This window comes from Juglans regia, chromosome 2 (assembly GCF_001411555.2).
Source record: "Juglans regia cultivar Chandler chromosome 2, Walnut 2.0, whole genome shotgun sequence".
Taxonomy (NCBI): domain Eukaryota; kingdom Viridiplantae; phylum Streptophyta; class Magnoliopsida; order Fagales; family Juglandaceae; genus Juglans; species Juglans regia.
In genome coordinates, this window is record NC_049902.1 from 5,254,925 (window position 1) to 5,277,821 (window position 22,897).

At 36.8% G+C, this 22,897-nt stretch overlaps 2 protein-coding genes across 2 annotated transcripts; both read right to left on the bottom strand.

Moving 5' to 3' along the window:
• Positions 1-19,263: 19,263 nt before the first annotated feature.
• On the bottom strand, positions 19,264-20,381 carry LOC109017951 (MDIS1-interacting receptor like kinase 2-like). The gene is made up of 2 exons (XM_035686864.1): positions 19,897-20,381; positions 19,264-19,806 (listed from the first exon to the last, which is right to left on the bottom strand). The coding sequence occupies exons 1-2, from the start codon at positions 20,066-20,068 to the stop codon at positions 19,499-19,501; spliced, it is 480 nt and encodes a 159-aa protein (XP_035542757.1). The 5' UTR covers positions 20,069-20,381; the 3' UTR covers positions 19,264-19,498.
• On the bottom strand, positions 20,362-22,680 carry LOC118347640 (MDIS1-interacting receptor like kinase 2-like). The gene has a single exon (XM_035687635.1). It carries the CDS (start codon positions 22,678-22,680, stop codon positions 20,362-20,364), a length of 2,319 nt encoding a protein of 772 aa, XP_035543528.1.
• Positions 22,681-22,897: the final 217 nt, after the last annotated feature.

Genomic DNA, 22,897 nt, shown 5'->3' on the forward strand with positions numbered 1-22,897 from the left:
ATTCTTGTACTACTCTGATAAAATTCACATCCCACTGAGGAGCATCTCTAGAAAACTATAAATTGTCTGCACCTAAAGTGTCCTTTACATGACTTTGGCAAAGCTACATGCTGTGTTGAAATTTTATATTTTGTCTCGGATAATTGGACCTATTAACAATAATGAAATCTTTGATGAGACAATCTCATTCTTAGGATCATATCATTCTTTTTCCCATTGTGTTGACATGAATGTTGCCTTTTGGTATGGTGCATGAAGACATGCCAGCTAACATCTGATTTATATATTCTTATGAAACGAATGGTCAGTTTAATGCAGATTGTGAACTGGAGATCTCATTTGAAATTCCCTGAAGAAGCCAAGCTTTCTAATAAGACAAAAGATCTCATTTGCAAGCTCCTCTGCAATGTTGAGCAGAGGCTTGGTACCAACGGAGCTCCTAAACTAAAAGTTGGGATTTTTACTAGTTGCTTCCAATTTGTTGTTTTATGGGTAGTCTATTTTTTCTAAACGTATAACTGAGATGTGTCTACTCATATTAGGCACACCCATGGTTTAAAGGATCACAATGGGACAAATTATATCCGATGGAAGCAGCTTTTATTCCTGGGTCAAGGATGAGTTAGATACTCAGAACTTTGAGAAGTTTCAAGAGGTGCGAATAATGGTTCTGTTGAATTTTATCATATAATGGTTTGAAGGATGAGTTGAATTTTATCATAAGGTTCTGTTGAATTTTATCAGAGCAGTGCAATTTACATACCTTGGTGACACTTGTTATTGGTTTTTAGATCATAAATCATTTGTAAGTCTGATTTTGTGCTTTCCACTTTGTGCAATTGCTTTTTTGTGCAAGAACATATAATTTGGATGTGTATTATATTTTTTTTATGTATTCTGTTTTTGTGCATTTTTTTTTAAATTTTGTGAAAAACCTCTTCCGGCGAGTAAATTTCGCCCGAAATAATATTTTCGTCATTTAAGTTAGTCACGGCGATTTGTGATCACCGCAAAAGCTCTATTTCGGCAAAAGTACCCACTGAAAATACATCATAGCGACGATAATTCATGATTGTTGGAAAAAAGATCTAGTCATTTGTGGCGACCTATTGAGTATTTGTGACAAAATTTTTCGTTGCTTTTAACTTTTATCAACGATTTAGTGTTTAACGGATCACACCATTTTCGACTTTTTTTTTTTTATGTATGTGCGACGAATAAAAATCGTTAGAAACGGTAATTTTTCTCGACGAGTTTTATCTATCCTTGGTTCAACTTATGATTGAATAAACAATTACAACAAACGTTCGGTGCAGTATAAATCGCTTGGAAAAATTAAATGCGGCGATATTGTGGGTTATTTGTAATGATTATTGGTCCCGGAAAAGACAGTTTTTCTTGTAGGTACAACTAAATCAGGATCCTAAATGAAAATTATCCTTTATCCAGAAACACGTGTTTTAAATCATTACAACAAAGTTGGCTATTTGCAACAAAGAATAAAGCAACAAAATGTATTTCTATTGATAAAAATGAACAATTACCAAGACTAATAAAATGATGTTAAAAATAACAATATCAACATCAAAACTATTGCGATAAGAAATTTCCATTGCTTGTAATCCTATACAGCGCTTGCAACAATGCTACATAATGCAGTGTGACTAGTTTCAACGATAGATTCATCTCCGTCTAACAAAAATGGCCATCGCAACTTGGAATATATAATAGCAATGCGGTAAATTCATTGCAAAAATTGTCTACCTATATGCAACAAAATTACTCGGTCGGAAATGAATTGAAACCATCACCAATGACATCAATTGTGATACCCCCAAATGATATGGATATAAGTAGGTGGTGTATGGGATTCCACATTGCTTGGGAAGGAGAAGTTCTTGCTCTTTATAAGGTTCTAATGGGGCTATAATTGTATTATTGACTAGTCCTTTTGGAGCATAGGCCATGTGGTTTTGGCCTTCCATTGGGGTGTTACATCAATATACTTTTTTTTTTTTTTTTGATAAAGAGCCGAGAATCACTTGTCCATGAGTGACACCGTCCTGATTTTATTAATAAACCCTCACATATGACGGAGGAAAACCGTGATTACATACCAATACCTAGAGATACAATATAAAGTTCCGAAACTAGGTATAAAAAAAACCTAGTTTTTGCTAGCCAAAAAACAAATCCTCACCTACAAAAAAACCGTTAGCCCAACAAACATAGATAATAAAAGCTAACCAAACCAACACAACAACCAAACAGTACATGATTCTTAACTCTGACAGCACCACAAAGATGGTAAACCAAGTTTATCCAATCGAAGTAAACCTCGAAGGATCCTAGGCAAATCTCCAACAAAATCCCATTCCATATTAAGACCAGCTGCCCCACTTCGAGCCAACCAGTCAGCAACTTTATTACCTTCCCTATAAACGTGCTGAAATACGCAAACCATCGAATCCATAAGAACAAGTGTATCCTCCCAAAAATCTTCCAAATACCATACTCCACATCTTCGCCTATTCCACCAAGAGATTACCACTTGAGAATCTAATTCTATTTCCACAAAAATAATCTCTAGATTTTTACATGCTTTAAGACCTTGCATCAGTACTAACAACTCTGGTCTATTATTATTACATCAATATACTTGCAAATAACTATACATGTAATTTCCAAATGCATCAGTAACAGCACATTTTTATTGGAAATTATAATTAATTTTGTATTGTTCTAATTAATTTCCATGCAAATAAGACGGTTTAGTAGCAGCGATAACATTTTCCTTGCAAAAATAGTTGATATTACCAACAATTGATCAATATGCTTGGAAATAAATTTAGTTCCAACGGGTATAATCTCGTTGCAACATATATGATATTATGACCAACAAGATACTTTCGCTAGAAACACATGCAAATATCGTGTTCCGGACTTGACAGTGTGTGCGGAATCCGTTCGTGGCCCCTTATGCTTTCATGGTCTGGACTCAATACATAATGGTCAATTTGTTCGGTGCACTTTGTCCTCTTCTATCATCAGACGTGATAGGACACGACTAGTCCAGACCAAGGTTAGCACGAACATATCAAAAACTTTCAAGATTTTTTGACTGACCATCTGTGCTTCTTTCGATATCCCCCATTTTCATTCCATTGTAGGGACAACTCATATATGCCACTATAGAAGATAGGATTTCCACTGACGCCACCCTAGGTATGCCTCCTCTCTCCGTTTTTCTTTAGATATTTTTAGTACCTAAAACCCATAAATCCCTTTTGCTCAGTTTTGGGGTAATAATTAAATGAAAAAGTTGAAGATTTGAAATTGAATTTTTTTTTGTATATGAGATGAGATGAGTTTCCAAACATGGCCTTAATCTTCATATTCAGCATCATCACTATATATCCATATGTCACCATGACTCTTATCATAAGACCTTTACACACATAATCTAGTCCATCAAATCTCTTTGATTAAATCAACACAATATATATTCCAAACCGGTCGCCCAACAAGGCCAGACCCCCATTTGAGTACTCTCTGGGTTGTGTTGGGTTTTCCTGCTCATACCCGCCCTTGTAGTCAAATTTTGTTTCAGAGTTTACGGTTTTGAAGAGCAAAACCATAGTGGGACTACCATGGTGTCATTTCAAGAAATCCCATGAAATGAAACTCATGACAAATAACATGATATGCACACAAAAGATAACGAAAATCATGATAGGAACATAAGAGACTGAGCAAAGGTACATACTTAGGAGGCCCAGAGATAGAAAATATACCCCAATTTGAAGGGACGTTGGGTGGTGACTCATGACATGGCACACGGGATTACAGTGAGTCGATTGACTAACTGATGGTGATGTTGAGCTATGGACTCTGGGCTTCTGTGTGGCTCTCAGGGCTATGATGATGCTTGGCTAGAAGAGCTACAGTTAAAAGAGAGAACTGCGACGGCATGACGGTGGTTCCACTGATGATCAACGGCCGTGTTGGGTGCAAACGGGTTGCAGGACAAAAGGATTGTTCTGTTTTGTAGGTAGAGAAACAGGGGTGGCTCTTGGTTGAGAGAGGCGGTGGACGACATGATCGATGGTTATCCTAAGGAGGCAAATGGCAGAGGTGGTATAGTGATGGGAAAAATGGAAAAAAAAGTGGGTTCTCGATTGCAGGGCTCTAGCTCGGTGTTCCCATGGTAGTTCATGGCTGGGTAAGGGCTACTCGGTCTCGTGATTGGTTGACAGCGGCAGAGAAGAGGAGATCCCACTGTGGTGGAATCAAAGTGGTTCCCGGCATGATAGGTGATGAGGGGTTGGCGTGGTGCAACGGTGGCTTGGTTTAGGGTGTGGTTGTAGGACATGCAGAGGCAGCTCAATACCAATTGAAGCATAAGGTGAGATTTAAACATGTCATTCGTAATTATAATACAATACAGTATAAATTATTATATGGAATATTTTGAAACTTTACAATAAAATGAGATTTTATTTAAAATCTTTAAATACAATTTTTGTGAATTTATATTTACAACAAAAACTTAAGATGAGGCAAATTTTGTGCCTAAATTTAGCAAGATCTTAAAGAAATGATTTAAAATATAAATAATTCATTGTATTACTTATCAAAAAACAAAATTTATTATATTAAATATTAAATTCAGTATTATGGGGCCTTGCACACGTTGAAAACTATAAAAAATTATTTAAAATTTTATTTAATGAAATGGTTTCTTTATTTTTTCAAAAGAAAAAAATCAAAAAAAAAAAAAAACACCTTGTTTTTATTTTTGGGTGCCTTACATTGGGTGGGGCCTTAGGCAATGGCCTAAATGGCCTTACCATTGAGCCGACCCTGAGAACGCAGATTTGGCCACGATAGGGAGTGGGTGAGGCTCACGTATGCTTGTTTCTCAATTGCTCAAGGTGCTGAAGTTGTGAGTCATGACGAGGTGATGATTAGCAGATGGATTTGCTGTAGGCAATGGTGGGAGCTCGACAGGTCTTCCTTATGATGGATGAGGACAGTGGCTGTGAATGGAGGGGAGACGTAGGAGAAATCGAGAGAGAGTTGTTGCTGCTTGAAGTAAAGTTGTTGTCTGACGTGCTTTGTGGCTGCTGGTGACTGCAAGGCTATGAAGAGGGGCTAGGAGACATAGACGTCGGATTGGGAGAGGGAGAAAAGCCTAGATAGGGGGGGGGGGAGTGAGACAGACAGTGAGAGAGCAGGAAACTCAAAGGGAAATGAGAGAGACGTTGGGAAGGGTAAGCACTTAAGATAATGCCCCAACTCAGCTTGTCATCCTGATCCACGTACACACCCAAAAGCCTCTTCTTTCAAAAAGGTTGCAAGCATACACTTCATAAGATCCACATCTTCCTTTATTTCAAGAGCATTAGTAGTGGGCTTAACAAAACTCAATTTTAGCCAAAGAATTGCTAAAGTACAAACTAAAGTGTAACAATGAGCTCAACAAATGAACAATAATTTTAACTTCAGATCATATCACTAGCCAAATTTATTGAGCCAAAGGGATTGACCAAATATTATTTTTGGACTAAAATATTATATTTTCGCTGCTTGCTTCTCTCCATTGCAAGTATAAATGTATTATTTTCTGATGCTTGCTTCTTCCCCAGGCCACAGTGATGACTTTTTGAATATGAACTTTCAAGATAATTTCTGATATGAACTCGCGGGAATAAAATCCCTTGACGCCACAATCAATTTGAAAATTCTCCCAAGAAAGCTAAAATCAAGTCAATGGATGGAGAATCTAGACTCGATGAGAACTCGTTTCAAGAACCTAGATTATATTAAAATCTAGACCCGTTGAAAAATCCGTCTCAAGAACCCAGATTACAAAGGAGAAACGCCACAAATGTTGTGATTTACCTTTGATAAGTTCAAAAGTTCAATTAAAAACAAGATGAGTAAAACTCAACTCAGAATGAATAAATTCATCAAATTTCATAAACTTCTTAACATGAGGCAACAAAGAGTATTTAAACTAAAACCTAATTAAAACCCTAGCCAAAATAAAGCCTCATCTTCCAAAAATACCCCTGAGTGAACAGTGCCGCAGCTATGGTACGACACTACAGTAACTCGGCTACAGTAATCTCTTGAAACCCTAATTCCTAAAAAGTAATTTTCCAAATAAGCCATTGGCCAAAATACAAGGCCATCCCAAAAACCCTAGTTCAAAAGAAATAATAACTTTCCCAACTTGCCATTGAATATGTGCCCCCCTTAAAGTCCTTTTTATAATAAATCTAATTATTCTAACCTAATAAAATAAGTCATTTAAATAAATTAAACAAGTTGGGCTCTTGCTATACTCGTCCCAAGTGGATTGTATCGCCTCATTGATCTTCTTGGCTCTTAATCTTGTGATTGACCCATCTGGAACTTGCAAAAGATCTTTAAGACCAAGCCCACTTTGGTTCTCATCATTCTCTCTCTCCTCAAAAGGATTCAACCTCGAATCTCCACCTGGATCAAAGGAAAAAATGTTAGTAATATTGAAAATAGCATAAAGATGATACATACCTGGAAGATCCATTTCATATGTATTATCATTAATTTGTTCAGGAATTTGAAAAAATCCATCCAAGCTACCCCTGTCATCAACAAGTAAAGACATTAAATCTAAAGGAGTAAATGGATTAAATCTATAAACAATTTCAAAAGCTGAAAATTTAGTTGTAGCATGAACAGTCCAATTATATGAAAACTCAATGAATGACAAACAATACTCCCACAAATGTTCATGAAACACATCTAAAGTCCTCCTCACCCCAAAATGACCACTCAAATTATATGCAAACTTAATGAAAGACAAATGATATTCCCGCAAACTTTCATACAACAAGTCAATGAATGGCAAATAATACTCCCACAAATGTTCATGCAACAAGTTTAAAATCTTATTTACACTAAAATGACTACTCCAATTATATGCAAACTCAATGAAAGACAAATAATACTCCCCCAAACGTTCATGCAACACATTGAAAGCCTTCCTTACACCAAACTTACCCAATGAACCACCATGTCTATTACACATAAGCAACTTACGCATAAAACTAGTAGGCACACAAAATATATTCTCTCTAAACAAGTACCAATCTAGTTTATAGAACTTACCAAACGATACTTTCTCACTTGTTCCATACACACTAGCAAAGTCATCATCATTAGCATGCAATTCCTTATCACATTCAAATCTCAACAATTTTACATCTAAAATGAAGACAAGGACATGTCTTCCTGCTAAAGCATCAATCACAAAATTTTCTATACCTTGTGTGTATTTGAATACATGAGGAAATGTTTCAATACAACCCTCCCACTTAGCATGCATTCTACTCAACAACTTACCTTGTCCCTTCATGCGTGTCAAGGATTCATGTTCTTCAAAGAAAGGTCGGATAGGAATTGTCGCACCTAGCACAAAATCAATGTAGTCCTCTATCTCCCTAATAGGTGGCACTCTACTAAACACACTACTAGAAATCATGACCTCATATCCCTGCAACAAAGAAATAACAACACTAGACAAATAGTCGTTAAATTCGTTAGTATAAAAGCTTGCCTTAGCATAAAAACTCACTTTTGTCTTTCTGTTTCTCTCTGCAATCTCTCTTTCTTTTTCCTCTTGTGGCTCCACTCTTTTTTCTTGACTCCTAACCACCTCTCTATTTTCCTTTTCTCTCTCTCTCTCTCTCTCTCTCTCTCTCGTTCTTTTGATGTTTTGGCCTCATTATCTTTTTTCCTTTCACTCTCTTTGTTCTTTTCACTCTTTTTTTTCTTTCACTCTCCTATTTTTTTGAACTCTCGGCCTCACAATTGTTTTTCAACTCATTTTGTTTTTTTCTTGAGGTTTCAGCCTCACCCAAATCTTTTCCCTTAGGTGGTTCAGTCTTCTCCTTTGTTACGGCTTGATCATTTTTGTCCCACTTTGCTTTCCAAGGAGTACTAGAAACCAAAGTATACCTTGATGTACCCTTTCTTTTTAACTGCCTCTCCACCTTCACAGCCATGTGCACCATATCCTCTACCTCCACATAATGTTGCAACTCGACTACATTGGCTATCTCCCTATTCAACCCACTCAAAAATCTTGTCATCGTGGCCTCCCGATCCTCCACTCCATTAGCCCGAATCATAGCCACCTCCATCTCCTTATGGTAATCCTCTACACTCTTAGAGCCCTATGTAAGATTTTGTAGTTTTTGGTAAAGGTCTCTATAGTAGTGGCTAGGTACAAATCTCTGCCTCATGATAGCTTTCAACTCTCTCCATGTTTCTACAGGCCTCTCAAGATTCCTCCTCCTATTGGTCACTAATTGATCCCACCAAATAATCGCATAATCAGTGAACTCAATTACAACCAACTTCACAATCTTCTCTTCAGAGTAATTATGATAATCAAATACCAACTCTATTCTTTTCTCCCACTCTAAATAAATTTCAGGATCAGTTCTACCTTGGAATGATGGTATTTTCATTTTAATGCTCCCAAAGTTCTTATCTACTATATCTTGACCCCCTGGGTTTGCCGAAAGTCATCTTCCACGCCTAACTCCTCTATGTCTACCCAATCCAACTTCAGATGTTAGGCCTTCCTCATCCTCACCATACTCTCCATTCTCATACCCATTCTCAATACTAGGCTCACGTCGCTTCATATCTCTCTCACCTTGTAGTTTTCTAATCACTACTTCTTGATTATCTATACTATCTCTCACTTCACCCAACACCAAGTTCAACCGCTCAAATTCTTATTGCATGGCTTACAACACAAATGATGAGTTATCTGCCATCCCTTTTGGTGATGAGTTACTCCTATGAGACATCATAATGTGCTGCACAAAAATAATGTTAATGGAAAACCTCACACACTCCCTTACGTGTTTACACTAGAATAATGACACTCCACTTGTGTTTCACTCTTAATTGGCTTTTTATTCGATAATAGTCTCACACTCTCTTGCCTTTTACCTCAAGAGTTTCCCACTCAAGTTCTTTAAAAACTAATTGAACTCAATCAAGACAATACAACCTTGTATTATTCCAACCAGTAATATAGATCGAAGAAACAAGGAATGAATAAAATGACACGAGACTCAAGGAATTTATACGAGGGAAAGAGTATTATAAAACTATATATCAACTAGAAAGATGTATTCAGCCCCTATAATGATAAAGCTCAATCAACAAATACTTTCTTTCTCTTTGTTGTAAATATGTAGCAACCTTTGAATATGCTTACTTTTATTTTCTTCTTCTTCTTTATTTTTTTCTTTTTCTCGAATTTTCTTTTCTTTTCTTTTCTTCTCTCTATTTAAATCACAAGCAATAATATTCAATTGTGAAAATCAAGCAATTGAATTCAAGCACACAAGAATTGACAATGAAATATAAGAGAATCAATGGAACGACACTCTAAGCAATTGACAAACTTAGAGATGCAAGAAACCCTAGAATTTTGAAACCCTAGGTGGGGCAAATTTCAGTCAAACCAAAAACCTTAAGAATTTTGGCAGCCTACATTTTATTTTTTTTCAACCCTAGAACAATGAAGCCCTAGAATTAAATTTAAAGATACAAGAATTAAAAGATAGAATCAGACCTGATTGAAAACGTTGATCTGATACCATATGATATGAACCCGCGGGAATGAAATCCCTTGAATCCACAATCAATTTGAAAACTCTCCCAAGAAAGTCAAAATCAAGTCAATGGATGAATAATTTAAACCCGATGAGAACTCGTTTCAAGAACCTAGATTATATTAAAATCTAGACCTATTGAACAATCCGTCTCAAGAACCTAGATTATAAAGGAGAAACGCCACAAAGGTTGTGATTTACCTTTGATAAGTTCAAAAGTTCAATTAAGAACAAAAGCAGTAAAACTCAACTTACAATGAATAAATTCATCAAATTTCATAAATTTCTTAACATGAGGCAACAAAGAGTATTTAAGCTAAAACCTAATTAAAACCTTTGCAAAAATAAAGCCCCATCTTCCAAAAATACTCTTGAGTGAACAGTGCCGCGGCTACAGTACGACGCTACAGTAACTCGGCTACAGTAACCTCTTGAAACCCTAATTCCTAAAAAGTAACTTTCCAAATAAGCCATTGGCCAAAATATAAGGCCATCCCAAAAACCCTAGTTCAAAAGAAATAATAACTTTCCTAACTTGCCCTTGAATAGGTGCCCCACTGAAGTCATTCTCCTTATAAATCTAATTATTCTAAACCAATAAAATAAGTCATTTAAATGAATTAAACAAGTTGGGCTCTTGCTATACTTGTCCAAAGTGGATTGTATCGCCTCATTGATCTTCTTGGCTCTTGATCTTGTGATTGACCCATCTGGAACTTGCAAAAGATCTTTATGACTAAACTCACTTTGGTTCTCATCAATCTCTCTCTCTCTCTCTCTCCCTCTCTCTCTCTCTATATATATATATATATATTAAAATCTTAACTATGATTCTTAGTTTCACAACACTTGCTAGCTGAATGAATACAATAAAATATACGCTCGAGGTAAAATTCGTATTAGTTTTTCAAGTAACAAAAATTTATAAGTAAAATAAATAAAGAATATCCACTAGAATTAAAATCAATAAACAGTTCAAAATCAATAAATTAAAATTAGAATTAAAATAAATAAACAATTCAAAATCAATATTTTAATAGAATAGTAAAATATTTGTTGAGCCTATTATTTGATGTTGTTGAAAAGGGACTAGCTAAATTTGTAAAAATGAATTTCTTAGTCAAATTTGGGCCAAAGTTTGTTGAGCCCACTATTAGTGCTCTAAAACATTGAGCGGCACAACTCTAAAAAATAAAAGCTTCTTACACCTAGCTTGCACAATGAAACACTGTGTACAATGTGGATTGGAATTGACCTAACAACATCTCGGCTTAAGGCAAATTAACCCACATGCTATTTCTTTTTGAGGTTGAAGACCAAAGAGTGGTCCTAATGAAGATATTCAATGATAAGGAACAATGAAGTAGAATGAGACTACAAGCGTATATGGTTCTCGTAACTTGTATGGAAAAATAGGGGCACACGACAATCGACAACCCAAAATAAGAATCACAGCCCTACAAAAAACCAATCGATTGCATGTAAAATTAGATTACATAATTCGTAGAGCAAAACAATGGACATAAAGACCGGCAACCCAAAAACAAGAACCAGTTCCCTATCCAAAGTCAATCGACTGGATGTAAAATCAGATTACATAACTTGTAGAGCGAAATAGGGGCACTGAACATTAACACCAAGAAATAAGAACCAGTACCCTATCCAAAGTCAATCGAGTGCATGTAAGATTAGATTACAAAACTTGTAGAGCAAAAAAAAGGCGCATGAAGGTTAGGCTTGGGTGGAAGGGTTTCGTCCTCGACCACCCCACCAAACTTGGGCGGGGCCCCCGTCCACAGACGAGATCTGCCCACACACTTTTTGCCTCTGGGGACTGGGCCCCGGGTTGGGCCTAGGTGCCCGAGGTTTACCCCGTCTACTTGGACCAAATTCATATATACATATAAATATATATATAACAAATTCGTAAGTATAAAACGACGTAATTATGAATGAGCATATAGCTTAGAATGACAGAAACTCTAATCCTTATTATCATCTCTTTTATCTCTCTCTTTCTCTCTCTCTCTCTCTCTCTCTCTCTCTCTCTCTCTCTCTCTCCTGCTCCTCCTACACTTTCCAGTCCTTTTTTTTCTCGTTTTTGAAGCGTGGTAGTGGAACCACTACCACGAATGGCCTTGGGTATGCTCAGAACCACGGCCACGTTGTGGTCTTCCCTTGGTGACGTCGTGGTCTTGCTTTGGGCTGGGGCCATGATTGTTTATACTTTGTAATTTCTTGGATTTGTTGTTGGAGGATAGATTTGTGGACTTTAGAGATGTATTAGTAGATTTGTTGTTATTTTTCGGTTTATTTATTTATTTATTCATTTTTTGGTTGTTTTTCACCTTGAGTGGGTTATGGCCAGGGTGGGGAAGACAACCATGGGGGCCAATTCGACCCCCAACATTGGATTGGGGCACGCACTGTCTGAGGGCCCAAATTGTCCACCCCCTAGCCACATGGGTCGGGGGCCGGATAGGGGCACCTCTTGCATGGGGGTGTGAGTAACACCTACAATGAATATCAGCAACCCAGAAATAACAATCGGTGCCTTATCGAAGGTCAATCAATCAGATGTAAAATTAGATTACATAAATTTGAAAGAAAAACATGAGCACATGAAGAACGACAACCCATAAATAACAACCAATGCCCTATCGAAAGTCAATTGATTGGCGGGTAACAAAGGTGGAATTGGTGGGTTAAGCTCAAGGGCATAGGATTCTCTTTTCTAGAGTGAGGGTTTTGGCTAGGAGAGTTGGAGAGGGAGGGGTTTCAGAGTTGTGGGGAAAAAGACATAGTGGGGAAGGCTATTTTTAGAAAGAGGGTTGGGCTTCACACGACTAACAGTGCTAGACATGAGTTGGGTGTATTGGTTAGTGGGCATCCACGATACTAGTACAACAAATGAAAGATGTGGCAGAGATGGAAGATGCTTGCTCTGCTTACCTCAGGTGATTCGGCCAAGGTGACTGAAGTTTAGTCCTGTCGATTGTGAACATCACGCACATGTTTTAAAGGCTCTTTGCATGGGCAGGCATAGGGGGGCGATGTTTTAAAAACATCACCCCGATTTGCCTTATGCCTTGCTTGCCAACCTTGTTACTTACTTCCGTGCATTGCTCACCTGGTCATGTGCCCACTTAGAGCTTGCTCACCCGAATGCTTGCTCTCCTTGTGTCATGTTGCCCCTAAGTGGTTGGCCCATCGCTAGAAGGATGCTTATACAGGAACGGTTCCACACATAGAAAATCGCATATAAGGATGTTTATATAGGAAGGGTTGCTGGAATTAGAGTTAAACTAGGTTTAAGAAACCAATTAAAAGTTAAAATTTTCCGAATTATAGGACCCATGAGCGTTTACCAAATATTTACTCGGCAACACTTTTAGTAAATCGTAAGTATAGCAAGAGGTCTAGGGGCTTTTGAATTAGATATTTTCACTTGGCCTTAGAAAAATTGTTGGAGTTCTGGCTAGTTTATCAAATTAAGGACTAGCGACTATCTTTCAAAAATCTTGTGAAGGTCTAGCGAATTCGATATGATTGCAACTGCATGATGATTTTTCTCTCCATATGGGATGACCACTGCATGTGGGGAATTACCTCCCACCCTTCGCTATTGCTAGCCAGAAGCTACTATTTCATTTTGTGTTTTTTTATAGAAGATATAAAAAATATCATGTGGCTCTAAGAAAATATATTATATATAAGAGCACTTCTAAATGTGTAACAGATAATCGATGACATGTTGTGGTATGTTATAACAATTACAATAAGCATAAGTGGCATAAATTTAAACAATATAACTCTTACCACCGCACATACATAAAAATATGGAGAGTAAGTTAGAAGGGAACTTATAGAAGTGTAGCATAAAGTTAAGCAAAACGTAAAAAGGCATAGGTTGAAATGAGAAAGTTCCCAAGGTTGCTAGTTGGCCATTTATATCCTTAGTTATAAAACCATATTTAGACACTAAACGACACATTTCATGAAAGCTTGAAATTACTACATCAAAGAAAAATGTCAAAATACAAAGATTAGGTCAAATAAGACCAATCTTTGATTTTCTTGGTCTAACACACTCATATAAACTCCAAAAGTCGATAAATAAGTTTTCCAACAAGTTCATCATTCAAACCTAGGTGATAGCATGCTTGACTAATCAACCAAAGTTCACAAAACACCAAAATTGTCAACACCAAACCTTTCAACCAAAACTCAAGAAAAATTCACCAACACTAACTCAAGTATTCTAGACTCACTAGTAAAAAGAAAATAAAAGAGCTTAGATCTAGATAAAATGTGGTGTCCCAGACCCCCATGTACAGAAACTCAAGAATCGAGACGCCTGAATGATGACAACACGGTCACGCATCCTGACGATAAGTGCCAATTGTGTGTACATGCAATAGTGTACAACAAAAACAAAATAGCGGATAATTCAAATAAGTCGACTAAGTACTAGAATTTGTTTAATACAAATCCACTAAACACAAAGGCTCAACATCAGCATCATCTGCATCAAAATTTTACGATACCATAAAACGATTCCGCGGGTAAGTAATAATCCAAACAACCAACGAGATAAAAATGCATTAATACAACCAACAATTATGCATGCAAATGATGAAATATGCATTATGCCCAAAACATAAATTTCCCTAAAAATGGATATTTTCCAACACACGCCAAAATCCCATTTGGCCCAAAACATATCCAGAAAACATTTCCCGCCATTTTCCCTGAAAATGGCCCAAAACAATAATCCACCATTTTTTCCAGAAAATGGTCCACATATCCATTTATCAAAAACCGTTATTTTCCCAGAAAATGGCCCAATATCCATTTTATGCACCATGATCTGCCATAGGGATCATCCGCATACCCTGGCTTCCTTCATCACATCACGAGTAACAACCGTGCGAGTGACTTCATAACGAGCGATGCCCAGTTACGCGCCCAGTGCGTTCGTGGCCAAGCATCCTCTAGCCCCTACATGTAGAGGGGCCATGGAGTCGGCACGATAGCGTTACCATTCCATCCGATCCCGTTGTTGCCCAACGACAACCTAGGGGACGCACTCGGTATATTCTACTCCCGAGTGAGTAGAGGAGCTCCACGGAGATAATGCCCCATTTGGGCTTGGGGTCGTGATGCACCTGCACCCAAAAACCATTTCTCACATGAAAACCCAGTTTTCAACTATACACATGAACATGTATGCAATTATGGAAAAACCTAGTTTTCATTTACAAAAATGAACATGCGTGCAAAAATGTAATGCACATGACAAGACACAAATATCTAACAACCAACAAATCCTCGCATAACCCAATCACACAACAATTCCATCCTCCAATCCAACCGACCCCCTTACTCCTCGGACTCAGTCCTGCACAACCAACTAGTTCACAATAAATATGAGTTAGCGCAAAAATACATTTAAATCTCAAAAGTTTTTTGGAAATATACTTACAAAGCTATAATATACTTTTCGAAGGATCACGGAGGTGCTAGAAGTGGCGGCACAACAATGTAACAATGCAAAATGGACAAGGGTCGTGGGTCATAAAAACCCAACTTTTGATCGGGGATAAACGAAAACTCGAGATTACTAAAGAAGGGCTTAGGGGTGTTGGTGAAACTAATGGTAGTGGTGGTTGGTTGTGGGTGGCGGCGTGGACGACGATTGAAGTTCAAAAAGCACAAATCAAAAAATGTGTTAGAGGAGCTTCAAAGGTGGTGGATCGGGGCTGAGCTTGGGTGGGTTAGGTAGCTGGAGGGTCGATGGTGGTGTGGTGAAAAGATGGTGGCGCAATGGCAGTGCGCGAGCTCAAGGGTGCCGCGGCTGGAAGTTGCGCGTGGGAGTTGACGGGGTGAGGAAAGAGTTGAAAACTGAGGGGTGAGGTTGCCGGCAGGAGAGGAAGAACATGGGAGGGGCAGTGACGGTAACGAGCGGCGCACGGCGGCACTGTTGGTGGAAGAGGATAACGGACGAGAGAGATGGGAGGGGGGCTCGCGTGGGCTAGACGGCTGGGGAGGAAAATGAAAAAAAAGAAAGAAGAAAAAGAAAAAAGGGAAAAAGAAAAAGAGGAAAAAGAAAAAGGGAAAAAAAATTGAGATCCAACCTTTTCATCTTGGGTCTCAAAACTGATCCAACAAAAATTAATTTAAAACAACAATTTAAATAAAACTAATTTTAACTCAGTGACTAAGTAAAAAAAATAAAATAAAATCCAACAATAAACTAATTTAAAATAAAGATCATTTTAAATAATGAACAATAATTAGTAACAATAAAACACATTGAATTAAATTTCACAGTTAAAAGTCATAAAATAACACCACGTAAATCATCTAAAATTTAAAACAAGAAAGCCCATAATTCTAAGAAATGCAATAATTACTTTGTTAAAATACACGTAAACAGGGTATCACATAAAATAACTTACAAAGTTTGGAATGAAGAACACAAAAACTGTCCAGTTTTCTCTAAACTTCTCTCCCTCTCAATTTGCTCTCTTAGAAAACAAATGAAAATTGGCTAAGTATGGGAAGTAATGCAAGGGGTGTGGAGTATAGATGAAATCTGACTTCAGTTGGTGAATGATTAAGTGATGTAAGTTTGACTTATGAAAAGAGGAGGAAAATGGGTTGAAGTACAACTGGAAATCTACTGCCTAGTGGGTGAGACTGATTTTAAGTGTGTAAGTGGCCATAAATGGCACTATTTGGGGTAGCACATGATGTGGCATGGCAGCAAAGGGATGACCTTGTATGAGGGGAGAAGCTTGTTGAAAAAGCTTGGGCCAAAATGGGTGGTATTGGTGGGACTAAGGGCTCATTTGGATAGTGAGATGAAATAAGTTGGGATGATTTGAGATGAGTTGAATAAAATATTGTTAGAATATTATTTTTTAATATTATTATTGATTTAGAATTTAAAAAAGTTGTATTACTTATTATATTTTGTGTGAGAATTCAAGAAAGTTGTAATGATAAGATGAAATGAGGTGAGATGACTTTAGTATCCAAACGAGCCCTAAATGGGGCTAATCGAAATGCATCTAGTTTGGGGTTTAGTTAGAATTTCAGTTAGGGTTTGGTTTTCATGTACTTTTTCTTTGGTCAAATGCAGTTACCAAGATGTAAGAGAGTGGGTGAGAGTGTAAGAGTATGTACTTGAGTGGTTAGGTGCATGTGAAAGTGATTTAACCAAGTGAGAAATCTCTTAGTTGCAACCCACTACTTTATGGTTTCGAAACCAATTTGGGGTTTTGGTTTTCTCAAGTGGTTTAGGGTTTCGGTTGGCCTGTAAAGATTTGGGGTTTCATTAGGGTTAAAACCTGATTTTGGTTGACCAAATAATCTTTATTGGATGGAATAGTGATTAGTATAAGAGAGCTAGGGGTGTAAATTTAAACTGAAAAATAAAAAAACCAGTCCGGACCGAACCGAACCAGACCGGTTCCTATTTTATGAAAACTGGCCGTATTTGGTCCGGTTTCGGTTCCGTAGTTTCTGGGACCGAACTGGACCCGTTGGAAAAAAATTTATATATAAAAATTAATTTTATATATTATACAAAATATTTATATATAATATATATAATTATATATTAAATATTTATATATAATATATATAATTATATATCATATATGAAATAATTTCATATTATAATTTATAAATTATAGCATAAAATGTTAATCTTAAATATGAACATTTGTAATTTGTTTGATCATATGTTAGTCATATAATTATATATAAGATAATGTTGTTAAAATTTATAAAATAGAAGTTTAATCTTAGAGATGAAAATTTAATTGATCATATGCTTTAAACATAATATATATATATATATATATATTAAATTATTAATAACATTTTATCATAAGAAGTAACACTTTATTATATGTATTTTACATTTAAAAAAAACCAAAAAAGGGGACCAGACCAGAAATCGGTAAAACTGGAGGTACTGGTTTAGGAGGGTAATCGGGGCATAATCGATTTTGAAAAATGCAAAACCGGTACATACCAGTTCGGTCTTAGATTTTGTCCAAACCCGAACTAGTTACACTTCTAAAGAGAGCATGATGACAAGCTTGAATCACATTGCATCTCTTCACATTTTGTTATGCTCTTGACATGTGTCCTAGGGTTTCAAAGTGGATATCTAGGATAGTGACATGTCTAACTAAAAAGTTTCTTAGTGATCCTACATAGCGAATTGACAAATGTTTGAACTAGTTGCCACGTAGCGCTCTCCCAAAGGGTTATTATTGACCTAAAAAATTCAAAACTTATTATTGCGCCGTAGAATCTTAGATATTCATATGAGTATGATGGTGTAATTCGTTTAGGAAAACTATATTCCTAAGTGCCTTAATTGAAGAGAAGGGCAATTCCATCGCCATGGTAGATCAAGATCTGACTTCTTCACTAATAGACTTAACCTAATTGATCACTCGATTTATGAAATCCTTTTGGGATTTCACGATGTCTGTAAGGTGTAAAGAAATCCATCTATTAAATTTCTTTTGGGTCATTGTAGAGGGGTTTTAGAGTTTTGGTGAAAAAGATAGAGTGGGGAAGGCTATTTTTAGAAAATGGGTTGGGCTTCATGGGACTAAAAGTGCTAGATGTAGGTTGGGTGCGCTGGTTAGCAGGCATCCATGGTACGTGTACGACAAATGAAAGATGTGACAGAGATGGAAGAAACTTGCTTTGCATGCGCCTCCGGCGCTACTGCTTGTGAACGTCATCCACGTGATGGAAACACCTTTAGAATACTTGCTCAGTAGTATAACAAGAAGTCTAGGGGCTGGAATTTTCCCATGACCTAACATCTAGCAAAATTGGTGGAGTTTTGGCTAGATTCTTGTCTATCTCATGAAGGACTAGCGACTATATTTCAAGAATCTTGTCAGCGAATTTGATATAATTGCAATTTCTTTAAGTTTGAACCTGAAGTTTACCCAACAAGTTTACAATTCAACTAAGGAAAAATTATTAAGTACTCAAATAATATATATATATATATGATAGGATGTGATAGGATGTGAGTACCACATGTCCGTATTCCAAGAGTACTAAATAATAACTCTTCAATCAGACTAAATTTTTTCATTGAAGATACTAATACAATAGATTTGTATTGATAGCCCTATAAGTGTTAGTGGGGAGGATCAACGGAGATTTTCCCCTCCATATGGGATGACATGAATTGCATTTTTTTTTTTGGGGGGGGGGGGGGGAATTGCCTCCTACACTTTGCTATTGCTTGCCAAAAGCTACTATTTTGTTGTGCATATTTTATAAAAGATATAAAAAATATCACGTGCCTCTAAAACAATTATATATAAGAGTACTTCTAAAGAAAAATTATAATAGTACTTCTAAAATGACAAAGTAAAAATTGATGTCTCAAATTCCCACTTTTTTAAATTAAGGTCTTCAACTCTAAAAGTTTCAAATCACATGGGTTTCTATTAAAAGGATTTATTGAGAACAAACAAACCTTCAAGTTGCAAAAACATGCCACATTTATTCTCCCAAAAGACACTTTGGTTGATTGATATAGTTGGAATTAAATTGAAGGACATGAGATGATAAAAAAAGATACGTTAACACTCATACAACTAACAACTAAAGTTACACATAAATACTTGGTATGGAAAGAACAAGTTCTAATAGTTATCTTAGACTACCACATTTAGCAGTTATTTTCATTAACTATTATCTAGATAGTCTATAATATTCAACTTTGAACTTTCAAGTTGGCAATTCACATCTGGATGGCTCTAGGAATGTGCAATATTGGTCGATAACACTTGAGAAATCATGTGCATTGTCGGCCTTGATTGGGGATAGACATTTAAGCATTTCATGGCTAGTTTTAAAACTATTATAAGTTCATTTTCAACTTGAGCTGCTGGAAATGGAAGCCGTTGGTCCAACACATCTTTCACCTGTATGTTCTCCATAGCTAGCGGCATTGATAGTAAGGAGATGAAATCACCTGGATGCTGTCCTTTAATGACTTCGATTGCCAATACCCCAAAGCTATATACATCACATTTCTCAGTTACCTTCATTGTATAAGCAAGCTCTGTAAAAGAAAAGAAATCAAGAAAAGATGGAAAAAAAATCAACGCATAAGCATGCTTTTCTTTGATATGACAATGAAATAATTTATAACCTGGTGCAATATATCCATAAGTTCCTGCAGGGGAAGTCCAATTGGATGAGTCTAGCTCCAAAAGCTTAGCAGTCCCAAAGTCTGAAACATGAGCCTCAAATTGAGAATCCAGCAAGATGTTGCTACTTGATATGTCACGATGAATAATCGGAGGGGAGCAATCGTGATGCATGTAAGACAAGGCATATGCCACACCTTTAACAATATTCAATCTCTTACTCCAGCCCAATACTTTGGCAGTATCTTCGTTCCCCAAGATTAGGGACAAGCTACCCCTTTCTAGATATTGATATACCAAAAAGGAATGTTGCACATGGGAACAAAAGCCATATAGTTTAACAATGTTTCGATGTCGTATATCTATCAATGCCCTTATCTCATTCAAGAACTCCTTTTGAAATCTGTTCTCACCAGCATCATGCACTGGTCGATTGAATTTCTTCACGGCTACGATATCACTTGAAGTTAGCTCTGCTTTAAGACAAAACCATCAAAACCATTGGTCACTTTTATGATTTCATCATACAATGCTCTTCCATTGAATTGTAATACTGAAAGAAACAGTACTTGGCCCTCGGCCTTGCTTTGTTTGGATTCTAGATCTGTCTTTCTTCTTTGCATAAAGAGAAAAACCCCAAAGAAAGAAAGTAGAACAAAAACTGCTCCTAAAAGCGGGAAAACAAGAAGAAACACTACTTTGTGTCCCTTTTTTGAGCTATGTTTGTATATCATGGAAGCATTGCATGGTTGTAGTCCTGTAACATTACCACACAACCGCTTGTTCCCTTGTAATGCTTGAAATGCGTTGCTATTAGGAATGGGTCCCTGCAACTCATTGTAGGATATGTCGGCATACAACAAGCCACGCATTTGTTCGAATGCTTTCGGAATGAAACCAGAAAGATAATTGTGGGAGAGATTTAAGATCACTAAGCTCTCCAATTTGTTAATTTCCATTGGTATCTCTCCATTTAAAGAGTTGTAACTTATATCTAATTTGGAGATATGATAGAAGGTTAGGAGGTGGGCTGGAATCCCTTCGCTAAAATTGTTGTGGCTTAAATTCAAGTCGATCAATTTCACAAAGTCCCCAAAATTACTTGGAATTGACTTACTCAGCTTGTTTGCGGACATGTCAAGATATTCAAGATTTGTCAATGATCCAAATTCAAAAGGAATAGCACCAGAGAGTTGATTGCCATTCATCCTCAATCGCTCTAAAGAAATCAACCTTCCGAATTCTTCTGGAATAGTCCCAACTATATGATTGGAAGAAAGATCAAGTTCACCTAGTTGAGTCCAATTTCCAATCTCGTGTGGTATGCTACCAGTAATATTGTTTTTACCCAGAAGTAGGATTTGTAGTTGCTGACATTGTCCCCAATTACTTGAGATCCTTCCATAAAATCTATTATGACTTAGATCTATGAGCTTCAAGTTTGGATAAACACCAAAGTCCTTAGATATATCCCCAATGAGTTGGTTACCTCCTAATAGGACTCTGACTACGCTTGTGCAATTTTTGAAGCTTTTGGGAATTTGGCCATCCAAACGGTTGTTGCTTGCAGCAAAGTATAGAAGTGATCCACCATGGCAAATGTTTTGAGGCAAATTACCAGTAAATTCATTTTTTTCCAGTTCTAGAGTATCCAAGTTGATGAGATCTCCAATTCCTTGAGGAATAGGTCCCGTAAGTTGGTTGTCACTAAGGAATAACTTTATCAAATTGGTCAAATTAGCAAATGAAGTTGGAAGAGAACCATGTAGTTGGTTTTCATCCAACTGTAGACCATTGATAAACTTCAAGTTTCCTATTTCCGTAGGAATGGATCCAGAAAGGCTATTGTTATTCAGGTGAAGTATGGTAAGATTTCCCAAATTACCTAATGATGCTGGAATTGAGCCCGAAAGATTATTTTGAAGAAGACTTAATTCCTTTAGGGAATTCAAATTTCCAATTTCTGAAGGGATGGGACCGGAAAGTGAATTACCAAACATGGACAAGATGGTTAGCTTTTTCAAGTTTCCGAAAGTGGGAGGGATTGAACCTGTCAGGTGGTTAATACTAAGGAAAAGTTTATCCAAATTGGAGAGGTTTCCCATTTCTGGAGGAATGAAACCAGAAAGTTCATTGTCATAAAGAAACAAGTTAACCAAGTTGCTCAAATTGCCTAAAGAAGGTGGAATGGAACCTTCTATATGGTTTTTGTAAAGAGCAAGTTCAGTTAGAAAGTGTAGGCGCCCTATTTCTTCAGGAATGGAGCTATTTAGGTAATTGTCTTCAAGGTAGAGGAACTTAAGATTAGTTAGCTTGCCAATTTCTGGTGGGATTTTACCTGAAAACTGATTAAAGGACAAATCGAGATATTCAAGTTTTGACAGGTAGCTAATTTGAGGTGGAATTGTGTCAAAAAGTGCGTTCATGTAAAGATCAATGTACGCAAGATTTGGAAATGACAAGAAGGAAAATCCGTGAAGCGTACCTTGTAAACTAGAGTTGCCAAGGTCTATTTTGACGATGCTTCCAGCAAGGTTGCATGAAATACCAAGCCAATTATTGCATGGATTCCCACTTAGGTTTAGATTGGAATAAGAAACTGAAGGACTCCATGAAGATAAGTGAGATTGGGAGTCGTTTTGAAGGCTGTCTTTCCATGTAAGAAGAGCAGTAGCTTCTTTGGAAGAAGTAGAAGAAAAAGCAGCTTCCGGTGAAGGAACCAACTGAGCAAATAGGACAAAGTTGATGAGAAGGGATAATGCTTTCTTAATGGTTAATGTTCCCATTATATTGATTTTGTTTTAGAGCGTATGATAGTTAAGGGCTTTATTTATAATCAATCTTGTACGGGCCTACCACTCATCAATCGAAATGCTCGAAGTTGAAAGTTTTAATAAAGAGAGATAAATATGTGAAGTGAATTGTATAATATTTGTTGAGAATTTAATATTATCTAAAACCGTTCCGTTTGTTTTTACGATTCATCTCATCTAATTATTATAA

Excerpts from the sequence above, each read along its gene's own strand:
- LOC118347640 (XM_035687635.1), bottom strand. The coding sequence starts at position 22,680 with ATGGGAACATTAACCATTAAGAAAGCATTATCCCTTCTCATCAACTTT.
- LOC109017951 (XM_035686864.1), bottom strand. The coding sequence starts at position 20,068 with ATGCATCACGATTGCTCCCCTCCGATTATTCATCGTGACATATCAAGT. Across the intron at positions 19,807-19,896 it reads TTATGGATATATTGCACCAG|AGCTTGCTTATACAATGAAG; the intron begins GTTATAAATTAT and ends TTTCTTTTACAG.